The sequence below is a fragment of the Rattus norvegicus genome, chromosome 1 (genome assembly GCF_036323735.1).
Source record: "Rattus norvegicus strain BN/NHsdMcwi chromosome 1, GRCr8, whole genome shotgun sequence".
Lineage (NCBI taxonomy): Eukaryota > Metazoa > Chordata > Mammalia > Rodentia > Muridae > Rattus > Rattus norvegicus.
In genome coordinates, this window is record NC_086019.1 from 256,465,969 (window position 1) to 256,478,812 (window position 12,844).

The window sequence follows — 12,844 nt, forward strand, 5'->3', positions numbered from 1 at the left end:
TGGCAGTACTGAGATGCAGGCATGCCCACAGCACCCAGCCCATTGGTTTCTGTTATCAGTGTGAACTTCACCCTCTCATTTTGTAGTCTTCTAGATGCCCTGTCTTCCTCGTCTCATTCCTGCTGTGTGTGAGGTCCTTATCATTTGATTTCCACCTCAACTTTCTGTGTCATGGCGTATTTATTTAGTTTTCTGGATTATATTCTTTGCCACCAGGTTTGTTTCTCTACTGTTGTAGTCCATGAGAATATAGGCCCCTTTGAGACGGAGTTTGTCTCCGCTCACTGATCTGACCATTGCTTAGAGTCCTTGGCACACCTGTTTACATCTGATGGGCGAGCGTAAACCCAGCAGATACCAATTGAGCTCAGTATTTATCTCCCCTCCCCTCCTTCCTGAGGCCTTAGCAACAGGAAGTGTGCTTTCCACATCCTCTCTCACGAGTGACTTCCAGATTAGAAACCCAGCTCACACAGGTTAGAAATCTGCGGCACTTAGCATTCAACAAGGTGTTAACTGTGACTCCTTTCCAATCTGTACTCTCTTCTGCTGCTGCTCAGCCGTGTCCTCACGGGTGTCACCCTTAGTTTCTCTCCTTATTCTTATTTGGCTGGTGTCAACAGAGTACTTCTCCTCATGAGCCACTGAAGGGGGTTGATACTCTTCAGTGAGACAGTGCGTTGTAAGCTTTCTCACTCTGTGTGCTGTGGCACGGGCAGACAGTTCTTCCTACAGCTTCTGTGTCTGTGTCATGGCTCCGGCTTGTCTTGTCTGGAATACATTCTCTGTCCTGCCTGTCAGTTCTAACCATTGCTTCATGGCTAAGCTTATGCTCTACGTCTACTGGGGAACCTTCTTGTACTTTGTTTCAGCCTAAATAATAGCACTTTTCCTTTAAATGACTGATTTGTAGTTACTGATACCATTCATTCATTCACCATAACAAAATACTAGAAGATGAAAGCTTGAGAAGTCCGTGTCTAGAGTTCCAGCATGGCCATGTTTTGGTGAGGGCCACCTTCTTCTTCAGAGAAGAACTCTCTGCTTCCCCCTTAAAAGAATAGTAATCCCGTTTAGAGGGCTCTGCTCTTGTGACCTCATCACCACTCAAACCGTCTGTGTATTGTGGGGATGTAAGATGAATATAGTTTAGATCTTAGGTTTATGCGGCTTGTAGTTCAGTGTGGAAGAGAGACATACGTGTCCGTAACTGACACATAGGCAGGCCACACTTACTAAAAGGCTTGCTCCCAGGCTGCGAGCTTAGTGTAATGCTCACGCGCATGCCAACAAGGTGAGTTAGCTAGGGCCCCTCTTCTGTAGCAGAGAACCGGCCAGTGTTGAACCCAGAGCTGTTGCAAAGTATGTGAACTTAAGTATTGAATAAAATGTTTGGGGCTAGAAGTTTGTTTTTGTTTGTTTTCATTTTGGTTATTTTAAGATTAAAAAGTTATGCATTCGTATCTAGGTGTGGGTTTGTGCATGTGAGTTGAGGTGCCTATGGAGACCATCAGATCTCTGGAGCTGGAGTCACAGGCAACTGTGAGCCACCCAGTGTGGGCACTAGGAGCTGAACTGGTCCTCGCAAGAGACACTGAGCCATGTCTCCAGACCTTGGCAGTGGTCTAATCTTGGTTGTCAGGATAAATCTGTGTACGATGTGAAACAGTGCATAATTGTCTGTCTTTCCCTCTTAAGACACTGGAGGAAGAGTTTGCCAGGAAACTTCAGGAACAGGAAGTGTTCTTTAAAATGACCGGGGAGTCCGAATGCCTCAACCCCTCAGCGCAGAGCCGGATCTCCAAATTCTACCCTATTCCCACCTTACATTCCACTGGGTCATAGCGGCAGCAGTGTCCTCATCTGGATTTGCCTTCTGAGTGCATCGTTGTGTTCTCTCCCACGCGTGTGACTACAAAGACAATCGCCTGCTTCATCTTGGTTTTTAGAATTTCTTTCTTGGATTTTATTGTTAAACAAAGATGAAGAGCAAACGAACTAAGATAGATGCTAGGCCACGCTGCAGCGTAGATCTGCAGGGAATCCCTAAGGTGATTCTGTGTATCAACCTTAGATACTGTATTCTTTAACACTCTTAGTGAAAACTGCCAGAGACATAATGTTTAAAGTTATTTGGAAAACATATCTGTTACATCACTAAGTATTAAAAAATATTGTTTTATCTGATTTCTCAATGATGCTAAATTCTATAGATAGGATTCTGCTGTAGAATTGGAATAATTTTCTTTGGTAAACCAACTCTTAATTTAAAAAAGCCATGAGTTACAGAAATACATTATTGATCGAGTACATAGATATATTTTTATCACTAAACAGAATCAAAATCTTTTAAAAGAGAAAAGTTATTTCAGTAATTTGTCACAAACATTAGCCTGTGTGGGTAGGAGCTAATTATTAAGGTGCTAATTTTATTAAGATAGTGCCTAAAACACTAAATTTTAAACATATGTAAATGGGGTTTTCCTTTTGGTCAACAGGAACAAAGTACCCTTCTCACTGAGCATCACTTCTCAATAGAAACTTACATCCTAAAACAAAGGAAAGATGGAAGGATTGGCTTTAAAATGTGAGTCGACTGAGCCTGCATCTCAGCGAGTTCTGTCCGTCACTGGGAGCTCAGATGGCATTGTGCCACAGTCACAGCTGCAGTTCTGAGGCTGGTCTTAGGGGACATGTTTGTCCACAAAGGACATTCATATGCGTTCATATCAGGCAAACACACACCCAAAGTGACCCTGGGTCGTTCCCAGTGAGGTTAGTCAAGAGCATTGTGGTTTTAGTTTGTCTCTGTTTAAATTAACTGCTTTGAGTAGGAAAAGTCTGAAGTCTTTATCATGTGGTAGCTGGTCATGTGACTGTTGAGGAAATGCTCACGCTTAATTCCTTTAGAAGTTCAGAGTCTCAGCCCCATGTCAGGTCAACAGTGTTATAAACAGCGCCTTTGTGAACGCTGCTCACTGCCTGCCATTGGCAACCTGTTCTCTTCTAAGAGTGCTGGGTACCAAATTGTTACCAGTGTTTATATTTCAAGGTCGGTGAAAAGTAGAAGTCTCAGTGTAATGTGGGAACAGCAGTCCACGTAAGAAACTGTAGATGTCTGTAGTACTTTCTTGCAGTTCATTTGAAACTTTGGATGCTGAGCTTTATCTGGTTTAGATGGTTAAAAAATGCATGTGTAATTTTAATTTTATAATTATTTTGACAAGCATAATTTTTCTGGACAACCTTGTAGGTGGTAGCCTTAACTTTTAGCCAACTTTGTTTTTTTTTTATATAAATATATATATACATATTATATATATAATGTATGGTTGTAAATTCATACACTTATCACATGAATATGTTACTATATACAGAACTCTTAATGCTTTATTTTCAGATGCTGGGTTGAAACTGTTTGAAAGCCTTTAAATATATATCTTTATAAAGTAATATTTAGGATGATGATGGAAATTGTTTATATTGTTATGATAAAAGATGGTATTATGTTGCCCAGTGTGTTTAATGAGTTATTTGAGGAGGAGAGGGGAGGCAGGCTCTCAGACCACTTTCTCCTTTAAGTTTTACAGATCAGCTCCCCAGTCAGTGGGTTTTCTTTCCGTTGCATTCAGGTAATCCAGACATGATTTGATCTGAGCGTCTCCCCTTCCTGTTCTTGACATTCAGAGTATTGTATCTGGGAGGGAGGGCAAAGGGTGTCTCCCTGAAGCCTGCCCTCTAGAGTCCCTGCTCCTGCTTGGAGTTTTCTTTCAAACATGGCGGCTGCCTTCCTGTGTGTGCAGGGACTGTTAGTGGAGCACACTCATCTCAGCACTTCAGGTTATGTGTAGGACGTGTTTGTAACAGAACATGCTGTTTCCAAGCAAACTTGCCTACTCCTTCTAAGGCCTTACCCCAAGTAGATAATGGTGATTGTTCTCTCCTGCATGAAGTACAAGTGGGGAGGGGCCGAGGGGCAGAGGCATCCGTTCATACGGTGAGTCTGTTCCTGTTTAGGTCGCTTGGTTGCTGTGGCAGAATGTGCCATGCAGAGCATAAAGGGAATTGTCAACAGTCACCTCCCCAGTCCCTGCATGCTGTGGACACGCCTCACCCCTCCCCACCTCTGCAGGTCCAGCTCCTAGAGCTCGTACAGGGTTTCCTCCCTAACCCTGTCGAGGCTCAGGCCGTGGGCTGCTCCATCAGCTGTTGTATTAGGTGGAGTCGTATCCAGCTCTTCCTTACCTTTTCTGCGTGTGAGGAGGAAGTTGGGAGTGTTTCTAGGTTGCTGACGATACTGGAAGCTTCTCCCATGTTAGGACACAGTGAGTGAGGACAGCAGGAGCAGAACCAGAGCTACCTCTAAGCAGTGTTTCCTCAAGCACGCGCTCTCAGGTCAGGAGACCCTCGCGGAGGCTCTCTGATTTCTTGAGCATCAGCAAGTCTCAGAAGTGATTGTTTTTGTATTCTTCCCGCTCCCTCACACCTTCATACTTTCCCCATCCTACACTGTGCTTATTAAATGACAAAGACTCTTCTAAGAAGCCAAATTTGGCCAAATTAATAGCTAGAAACATTGCAGAATAGAACACCTAGAGCTGCTGTGGAAGAAGGGGCCTCAGCTCTCTGACCCTTCTGGTCCTCCCTGGAGACGGCCATGCAGGATGCGGGGTGCTGATTTTTAATGCTTCTCGTAAGACAGGCCACAGTCGATGCCTCTGCTGTCCTGTTCTTTGGCTGACATGGTTTTAATAATGCTTTAAAATTTCTGCTACAAAGCTTGGAGTAAAGTGTTTTACCAGTTTCAAATGTTGGCTGCAGCTTAAAAAATGTGATTCTTTGCAGTATAATAAGTTCACAAGCTAAGTTTTCAAAGAGAATTTTGTTTCACAGTGTGCTTCTTGTCTATTTGGGATCAGAAACATGCCTTTTCAATCATGGGATTGTTAAACAATAAAATTATTTCTTAATCTATTTTTGGGAATCATTTTTTTAAATTAAAAATCTTAAAAATGAATTGTCCTGCCTGAGACACTTTGAAGCTTTTTTTTTTCCCCTTTTGGTTCTAGCTATATTATTAAGCTTTTCTTTTTCCCAGTCTTCTGGCCTTCCATGTTTATTACTGATGTTGTCTGTATATATTTTATATATATATATATATATATATATATATACATATACATATTCTCTGTCCCTCTCCCTCTCCCTCTCCCTCTCCCTCTCCCTCTCCCTCTCCCTCTCCCTCTCCCTCTCCCTCTCCCTCTCCCTCTCCCTCTCCCTCTCCCATTACCGACAAACGTAAATTTTGCTTTGCTGGTAAGTACCTTCCAACCTGTAAACTCCTCCTTTGGGAGATGTTAAAAATGTTTATGTTGGCATGCAAATGAGTATGTGCTTTTATCTCCCTTTCTTCTCACTGGGGTAGATTATTTGTTTCAAATGGATGAAAAATCACATGCTAAAACCCCCTCTTGTCACTGTCATCAATATGGCCTGTACCACTCAGTAGACGCCGTGGCTGCCTGGTTTGTCCTGGGTACAGCTTGGCTGGAGGAGCTCTTGATGCCACTCTCTAGTCTCAGAGGGATCTGTGCTCTTGAGCTCGTTCCAATCACTCCCCACTCTCCCAGTGAAACGAGAGGTGCTCAGACCCACTGCTCTCCCGCCGAAGACATGGCTGATGTCTGTTGTCCTCTTCGGATTTTGTCTGGAGAAGGTAGCACAGTTGGACTTTCCTCCCATTTCTTCTGGGTGCACAACTCTACGAAGACCTTTAGATGATGTCTTTTTAACGTCTAACTACAAGGGAACATTTCCCAGGCCTGATTAATCAAGGTAGGAATCATGAATAAGTAATACTTGAGCTCCAAAGTAAAAAGTACTGTCTCATAGGGTTTTCATTATGAAATTGATAAATTCTTTAAAAGTTAAAAGATGCATTTATTATTAAACACAGGGGGTTCTCTTCCCCATGGGTAGGTAAAGCAAGTTATCTGAAATTGTGAAGTCCATATGAATTCGTTTGCAAATATTCTCATGTTGGTCCCCCTGGGCAGCCATCGGGATAGTCTAGCCAAAAGACCACGCAGCATTCTCATGCTTGGCTCATGCATTGGTGCCACTCGCAGCCGCTTGTGGGAGTGGACCTAAATTGTGCGTTTCCTCTAGGATGGCACGTAAGGGCCTCAGGAGAGAATATAGGAAAGTAAGTCCAGACTTGGAAGAGCAGAGGTGTGGAAGTGGGTTTCCGTTCATCCATGCTTAGCTAATTGCTCAGCAATTGAGAGTCACGGCTTGTAACCAATGAACAGACTGCCGTGCTGAGTGCAGACTTCTGGCTTTACTGTGCATTTTCTTGAGGCATTTTATGCATGTGTATTTTCCTTAGACAGACATCTTCATCTATATATTTGGCTTCCACTCATACATTCATTGCAGAGAAGCTTGCTAATGTGTTGAGATTTCAAGGAACTTAGAGACAACAAAGTGCTGTGTCTGGTGTGTCCGGTTGAGGAGGTAACTTTCAGAAGCCTGCCTTCAGAGACCCCGGTGATAAAATGCTAAAGGCTGGGCCAAAACTACAACCAATCATCTTGTCCATTTGTGATAAACAGGGTTAGAAGCAGACCTATTTAACCCAGATTCTTTTTCTAAACTTTCTCACATGATTAAACGTACATTAAAAAAGAAAAAAAAACCTTTTAATTGAAAAATTTTACAATTGAAATGATTTCTCATCTTACAGATCACATACAAGTGCTTTAGACAGTGAAAAGTGCTTAAAACCCACCGTACCCGGCTTTTATGCCATTTCCTAGTGCAGAATGGGGGTGTGGAAGCCATGTTTCCCCAGTGCCAAGAATTCTATACTCTCTTTTCTTCCTTGCCCACTGCCCCTCTTGTCCTGTCTGCTGTGGCCTAGTGTGGTGTCATAATTGTTACTTCTGGCATGTACCTGTGGACACGGGCCACAGCTACAACCAGTCAAACCGTGTAAGCCCGTGGGAAGGTGATCGGTGTCCGTACCATGATAACTGAAATGTCGCCGCCTCTGAGGAAGCGACCTTCCGAGTTTCTTCAGCTGCAAGAACCACTTCTGTGACTGGAGAATTCAGAGCGGACAGGGGAGTAAGGGGCTGACAGCAGCCTTTGTAACTTACCCAACCCATCATGCGTCACCCACAAAGGTCCCCATTCCCATTTTCCATTTTCTGGGCTTAATTTTTAGGCAAAGCTCCAAGATCCCACAGCCAGCATTTCAGTAACTGGCTTCTGAGGCCTGGCAGGGGCCTGAGCTAAATGCTGAAGAAGCCAGGGAGCTCAGATCTATATAGCAGAGAAGCTAAGTCTCATATTAAACACTGCAGCTATTCCGCAGGTCCACCCAACCAATGGAGCTGTTTCTTTGTGTGTCTTTGAGTTTGCTGTATGTATATATTTCATTCAGACTAAAACACGTGTTGCTGGGTGACTTGGTCTCAGCAGGATGGTGACTCTTGGACATAGGCGCCCAAGAACTGGTCCAGGAACTTGGCTCTGCCCGGTGCAGCTTATGGCTTGATGGCAATACTTCTCTTCCTCCTCCCAGTATAGACTTGGTCACCTGAAAGTCCAGAGACGAGTAGGGGTTAAATACCTCATGACCTATGACCTTGCCCCCTTCAAGATATCTTGCTATTTTGTTACCAGGTTCTTTCTCACACTGCAGCAGCTCTGGTCTTCCCTTTTCCTCAGCTATGCAATACCATTTTCTGCATTAGTTTTTGCTTGACTCTCTCAAATGACCCCTTCTCTACTGAACCCCAGAACCTCAGAAGTCACACGCTGCCCGTGCTTACCTTTATCCCCTTTCTCTCCTTTGTTCCCTCGGGGGCCCGGGGGCCCCGGAGGACCTCGTGGTCCAGCAGGGCCCCTGTCACCTAGAAGGACAGAAAGGGTATGACACTAGTGTCTGAGTACAGAGCCAAAGGCATGGCACAGGATGGCACAGGCGACCCCAGTAAGAGGCCGCATAACAACTGGTCCTGTGAGCCCTGCTGTCTGTCACTCACCTTTGGGACCTGGGGTTCCCATGTCTCCTTTCTGCCCAGGGGGTCCTGGGATAGCGCCATATGCTGCAAGGAGGGAGAAAATCTAGCCTTAGACTAGAGCTTGCCTGAGGCTTGGGAGGTCAAGGGTTTGTTCAAAGCTACACAGATAGTGATGGTGTCCAGACTTGTGCAAGGAACCAGAGCTAGATGTCACAGATTTTACCTTCTTGGCTACGGGGAGAAGATTATTAAGTTGGTATTTGTCTGTTGGGCCCCATGCAAGACTAAGCAGGCTAGTGCTGGAAGAGCCCTCAAGATATACTTACTTCGGAAGAAGTCCATGAGGTCTTGTGTCACGTTGCTGTAGGCAGAGAAGACCTTGCTGATGCCAGGAGGGCCTTGTGGCCCTGGTGGGCCCTGGACAGTGTAGGCCATCCCTTGTAGCAGACCCTGACCTGCAGAATACCAGGGTACCACTTCACTATCATCAGCAGGAGGGCAGCACCCTCAGACTGCCACACTCGAAGCAGCTAAACTAGATGAAACCGTTTGAGGGAAAAGCCGTGTAGCTTCCTTCTCTGATAGCTAAAGAACGAGCTTCTTGGCTAACAACTTCCACAAAGCCCACCCGCTCCTGACAGACTTGGTCTGAGCAGAGTACCAAGCCCTTTGCTGTGTGCCCTGGTCTCCATTACTCAGGTATCAGTCTGTCTTGGGGTCCCTTGCACTGAGATGATGTAAAATTAGGATGGGGTCTCCTCTCTTTCAGTCCCCGCCCATCTCATTCCAGAGTTGCTATCTGCATGGTCCAAGTACATTAAAAGCCAGGGTCGTTCTGCGAAGCCCAGATGCTGAGGTGCACACGTGCCCCTCCCCCTCCAAGGTCCACAGGTTCCGACTTACGCTGCATGCTCTCCGACACCCGCAATGCCAGCGTGTTATAATCTAGGTCTCCAGTGAAGCTGCCCCGGAATGATTCGCCATTGGTGCCATATACACCACCACCTGCAGCTGCCCCGTAGCCTCCGCCTGGGCCGACGTCAGTGCCGTAGGGGCCCCCATCTCCTGCACCAAAGGCTCCACCTTCGCCCAGGGAGCCACCATTGGTTCTCCCTGTGCCCATGGAAGAGCTGTAGGAAGTGCCCCTTCTGGCTGAGGAGCCGCTACCCCAGTTGTAGTCTCCAGGTGGTCCCTGTGGCCCTGGAGGACCTGGAGGGCCAACGATGAAGCTGCGGACATCAGGACCTGTGGGGTAGGAAGGTGCATTACCCCAGACTGTGGGGGACAACATGAGAGCTAGGGATCTCTGGAGTGTTAACACCCCCTAGAATGAACTTTGAGGCCCTTGACCATGCACAGAAGGATGGTGGTGAGCAAAGAGACTGGTTTGTCCACACTGCTGACCATCTTACATCCTGCATAAGGTCTAGCGGGAGAGCGCGGGAGACTGACATCAAGGCACCTACTTGTAAGGTAGCTAATCAGCTCACTGCGGAAGTTGTCACTGTTCTCAGCTGCGTAGGTGGCCAGAGCTGCTGACACACCCGGGGGCCCTCGAGGACCTGGGGGACCTGGGGGGCCCGGGGGGCCTGCGATGGAGGACAGACCAGCAGCTGTGTGAGAGGAGAGAAAGAGGAAGGTCAGGATCCTGGGCAGAACAGCTAGATTCTCAGCCTGGCCTTGGCCTACGTTGGGCCCCCCATGGATTGGGTGCAAGAGATGAGGGCTGGGGGTGGAGTAGAGGAGAGTGGGCGAGGCCTAGTTGGTCCCTTTCAGGCATCATCTGGGAATGGCTGCTTCCAAGGGATGCTTCCACCCCTCACCCCACATCCTGTGTCCTCTTAGACCATCACTAGGCATTAGAACATAATACAGGGCAATGCCTTGTTCAGTGACTAATCCCATAGTTCATAGGCTCTGCAAGGGCCATATTTAGGAGCTTTGTTTCTTCCCATTTCCTCCCCTGCCAAGGCTCATGGCTCTTTACAGCCATGTGGCTCTATCCAGGGCACCAGGGCTCTCCTGTGCATGCTCCACTGGGGAAGGGCACATTAATTCAGTTCTCCATGGCAGCCCTAGAGGACTAGGGGATGCCCTCAACGCCAGGCTGCAGCCCTCTGCTCTTCTCTCCCTGTTCTCTAGTGTCCTACTGTGCAAGTATGACGACAGGTCCTCCACACTGATGCTGGACCATGCACTGCCTGGTATCCCGGGTGGCCCTGGGGGCCCTGGAGGTCCAATGATGTCTCTGTAGTCAGACCCTGGGACATCGATGGGCAGTAAGTAGTCAGTCACAGCCTGAGCCAAGGGTTCAGTTTCCATCCCAAACCTTTTGATGGATGTTCCTGCTTGGCCTTACCTCGGAGCATGGTCAGTAGCTCCTCATAGGATGTTCCTGGCAGGCCAGGGGGGCCCGGTGGTCCAGGATGCCCAAAGCTGATCCCAGAACCTAGGGAACAAGATCCCAAGTAGTTGGAGACTCAAGTGGGATAGGGGAGGGTAGATAGCAATTTGGAGGAAAAGTGGGGTCTGAGGAAGGGAAAGCACGGTGGTAGGAAGGAAGGTAGAGAGGAGCGGGATGCAGACACACTGTAGGCAGTGGCACCCAATGAGGAGAGCACTAAGCAGGGCTCAGGTACACTGCCAGCTGCTGGGTGTGGTATACCCATGTGCTCCTCTTGGCTTCTTTTGCTGTGCTCTCAGGCTTGCTCTTTCTGAGCAACTCTGGAGACTGCTGCCTCTGCAAGGGTCAGCGCAGCTGGTGGGCAGGGGTGGGAGTGCTCAGTGGGGCCATCTCAGTGGCATTGGATGCCCTTGTCCGTACTCTGTGCCCTCCTGACCACTCACTTGACATATAGTTGAGAATGTGTCTGCTTAGCTCTCCATAGTCCAAAGACAGGAGGGACCCATCTCCACTGACTCCTGGTGGTCCCGGGGGACCCGGAGGGCCCACCAGGTGCTGACGTAGGTACTGCCACACATCATTGCCTGGAAAGGAGAGGATTCCTTATGGATCAACCTAGGAGCCAAGTTGGGTCTACCTGCCCAGCCTGGTTCCCAATAACAGCTGGGAGTTCCTGGTTCTTGGTGAGCACGCATTCGTCAGCGGAAGTCAGCCTGGCTCTAGGGGCCTGGAGTGGAAGAAGCTGTGAGATTCCCTCTCCCATTTTCCATGTATTTGTACTCAGCACATAAGGCAGAAAAGTGAATGAGCGGCTACTTGTCACAGAGGATTTCCTCTTGCTTGCAGCCCTTACAGAGCTCACCACCCAGTGACACATGTGCCCTACAGAGCTCACCACCCAGGATACATGTGCCGTCCTATTGAGAACAGAAAAAGAGTACAGAGGCCCTACTCTTTCCCCACTCTGTCATACTCACGTCTCAGCATGGCCAAGATATCTTCTGAGGAGGAGGCAGAGGACAAGCCAACACCATAGCCTGATGCTGTGGGAAGAAGACCTTGGCTGACCTCCTTGGTCTTGGAGCAGACCCTCTGCATCCAGACTATGAAAGGTTAAGTCGATTGGTCATTGTCTTTGGGTGAAATGAATGAATGGGGCATTTCAGGCTAGTCAGGAGGCCAGAAGAGGCCAGCAATCGATGTTGGCTTTTCATAGGGAGTGCCATGTTCTAGAATGTTCTTTAGCCTGACTCCTACTAAACACTGCCAAGCTGAAAGGTCTCTTTTTCTGAACAGAGATGAGTCCATACTTGGGCACATGGTGGTCAAATGCTTAGCATGCCCGCCCCTGTTATGCCTTTGTCCCAGTCTGACCCAGGGTTTGCTGAGGATGGGCACTGTGGCCCAGCTATAATGGGTGTAGAATCAAAGGTGATGTATTCAGGAGAAGAGTGGAACAACCCATGAATTAAGAGATGAGCTTCGGGGAACAAGGGGTACACATTAGGAGGGCAGCAGAGCACAAGAAGTTTGACAGACTTACATCGCAAGTAACTCACAACCTGGCTTGCCAGCTGGGAGTAGTCGAAAGTCTCCCCTGTGATGGTGATGACAGGCCCTGGGGGACCTGGTGGGCCGGGGGGACCCTGAACTCCTGAGAGATAAGTCCTGATGTTGTCACCTGCCAACAAGGGATGAAGCAGTCAGGCCTGCTGCCGAGAGCATCTGACTTCCGTATGATCCCAGGAGGAAGAGAGAGAACCTGTCCTGGTCCACACAGCGCCTGAGCCTAAGGCCTGTGCTGTTCGTGAGGTTATAAACAGACAGGGCTCCAATTAGCCTTCTGTTTGACACATCACCTATACACAGGGATGGGAGGGGCATGGACACTTCTGAAAATGTGTTCGTGTGCATATGTGTGCTCGTATGTGTGCTTGTATGCGTGCATATGTGTATTTGTATGTGTGCATACAGACTTCCAGGTAGGATGAGGATGAGGCACATGTATGGACAGGAATGTTGGTCAGCTGACTACAGGCCAGCCTTCACACAGATTACCACCCCAATATTCCTTTTCCATCCCTCTCAACCTCCTCTCTGAGGGGTGTATAGGGGTGTGTGTGTGTGTGTGTGTGTGTGTGTGTGTGTGTGTGTGTGTGTGTGTGTGTTGGGGGCGGGGCACTCACTTTGCATGTACTCTGCAATATAGCGCTGGAGTTCCTGGCCGGAGCTGCTGAGAGATCCTGGAGGCCCAGGAGGTCCTGGGGGACCAGGTGGGCCCTGTGCGTACATAGTGCCTGACGACGTCCCTGGACGGAAGAGAAAGCATCCTGACTCAGCTCCTTCACTCTAGGTCGGGCCAGGGCTTTGTGTTCCTGCCTGGTCTGAGGCTTTGTCCATAGAGGAACTA

The 12,844-nt window shown here is 48.0% G+C and overlaps 2 protein-coding genes across 4 annotated transcripts in view; one reads left to right on the forward strand and one right to left on the reverse strand.

The window, feature by feature from the left end:
• The window catches only part of Slk (STE20-like kinase), a 55,930-nt gene extending 50,956 nt beyond the window's left edge, over positions 1-4,974 (forward strand). The window contains 1 exon segment of one of the 2 annotated variants that reach the window (NM_019349.2): positions 1,699-1,861. In NM_019349.2, coding sequence (NP_062222.2) covers positions 1,699-1,845 — 147 coding nt within the window. In that variant the 3' untranslated portion in view covers positions 1,846-1,861. 2 annotated transcript variants of the gene reach the window in all.
• A 1,705-nt stretch (positions 4,975-6,679) lies between these two features.
• Col17a1 (collagen type XVII alpha 1 chain) overlaps positions 6,680-12,844 on the reverse strand; it is a 46,210-nt gene continuing 40,045 nt past the window's right edge. The window contains exons 43-54 of one of the 2 annotated variants that reach the window (NM_001415840.1): positions 12,621-12,743; positions 11,978-12,115; positions 11,412-11,477; positions 10,878-11,018; positions 10,390-10,479; positions 10,181-10,291; positions 9,497-9,643; positions 8,934-9,275; positions 8,357-8,485; positions 8,052-8,114; positions 7,839-7,919; positions 6,680-7,603 (exon numbers count right to left, since the gene is read on the reverse strand). In NM_001415840.1, the coding sequence (NP_001402769.1) occupies positions 7,551-7,603; positions 7,839-7,919; positions 8,052-8,114; positions 8,357-8,485; positions 8,934-9,275; positions 9,497-9,643; positions 10,181-10,291; positions 10,390-10,479; positions 10,878-11,018; positions 11,412-11,477; positions 11,978-12,115; positions 12,621-12,743 (1,484 nt within the window). In that variant the 3' untranslated portion in view covers positions 6,680-7,550. The remainder of the gene's footprint in view (positions 7,604-7,838; positions 7,920-8,051; positions 8,115-8,356; positions 8,486-8,933; positions 9,276-9,496; positions 9,644-10,180; positions 10,292-10,389; positions 10,480-10,877; positions 11,019-11,411; positions 11,478-11,977; positions 12,116-12,620; positions 12,744-12,844) is intronic. The other variant, NM_001415841.1, reaches the window with a different exon arrangement.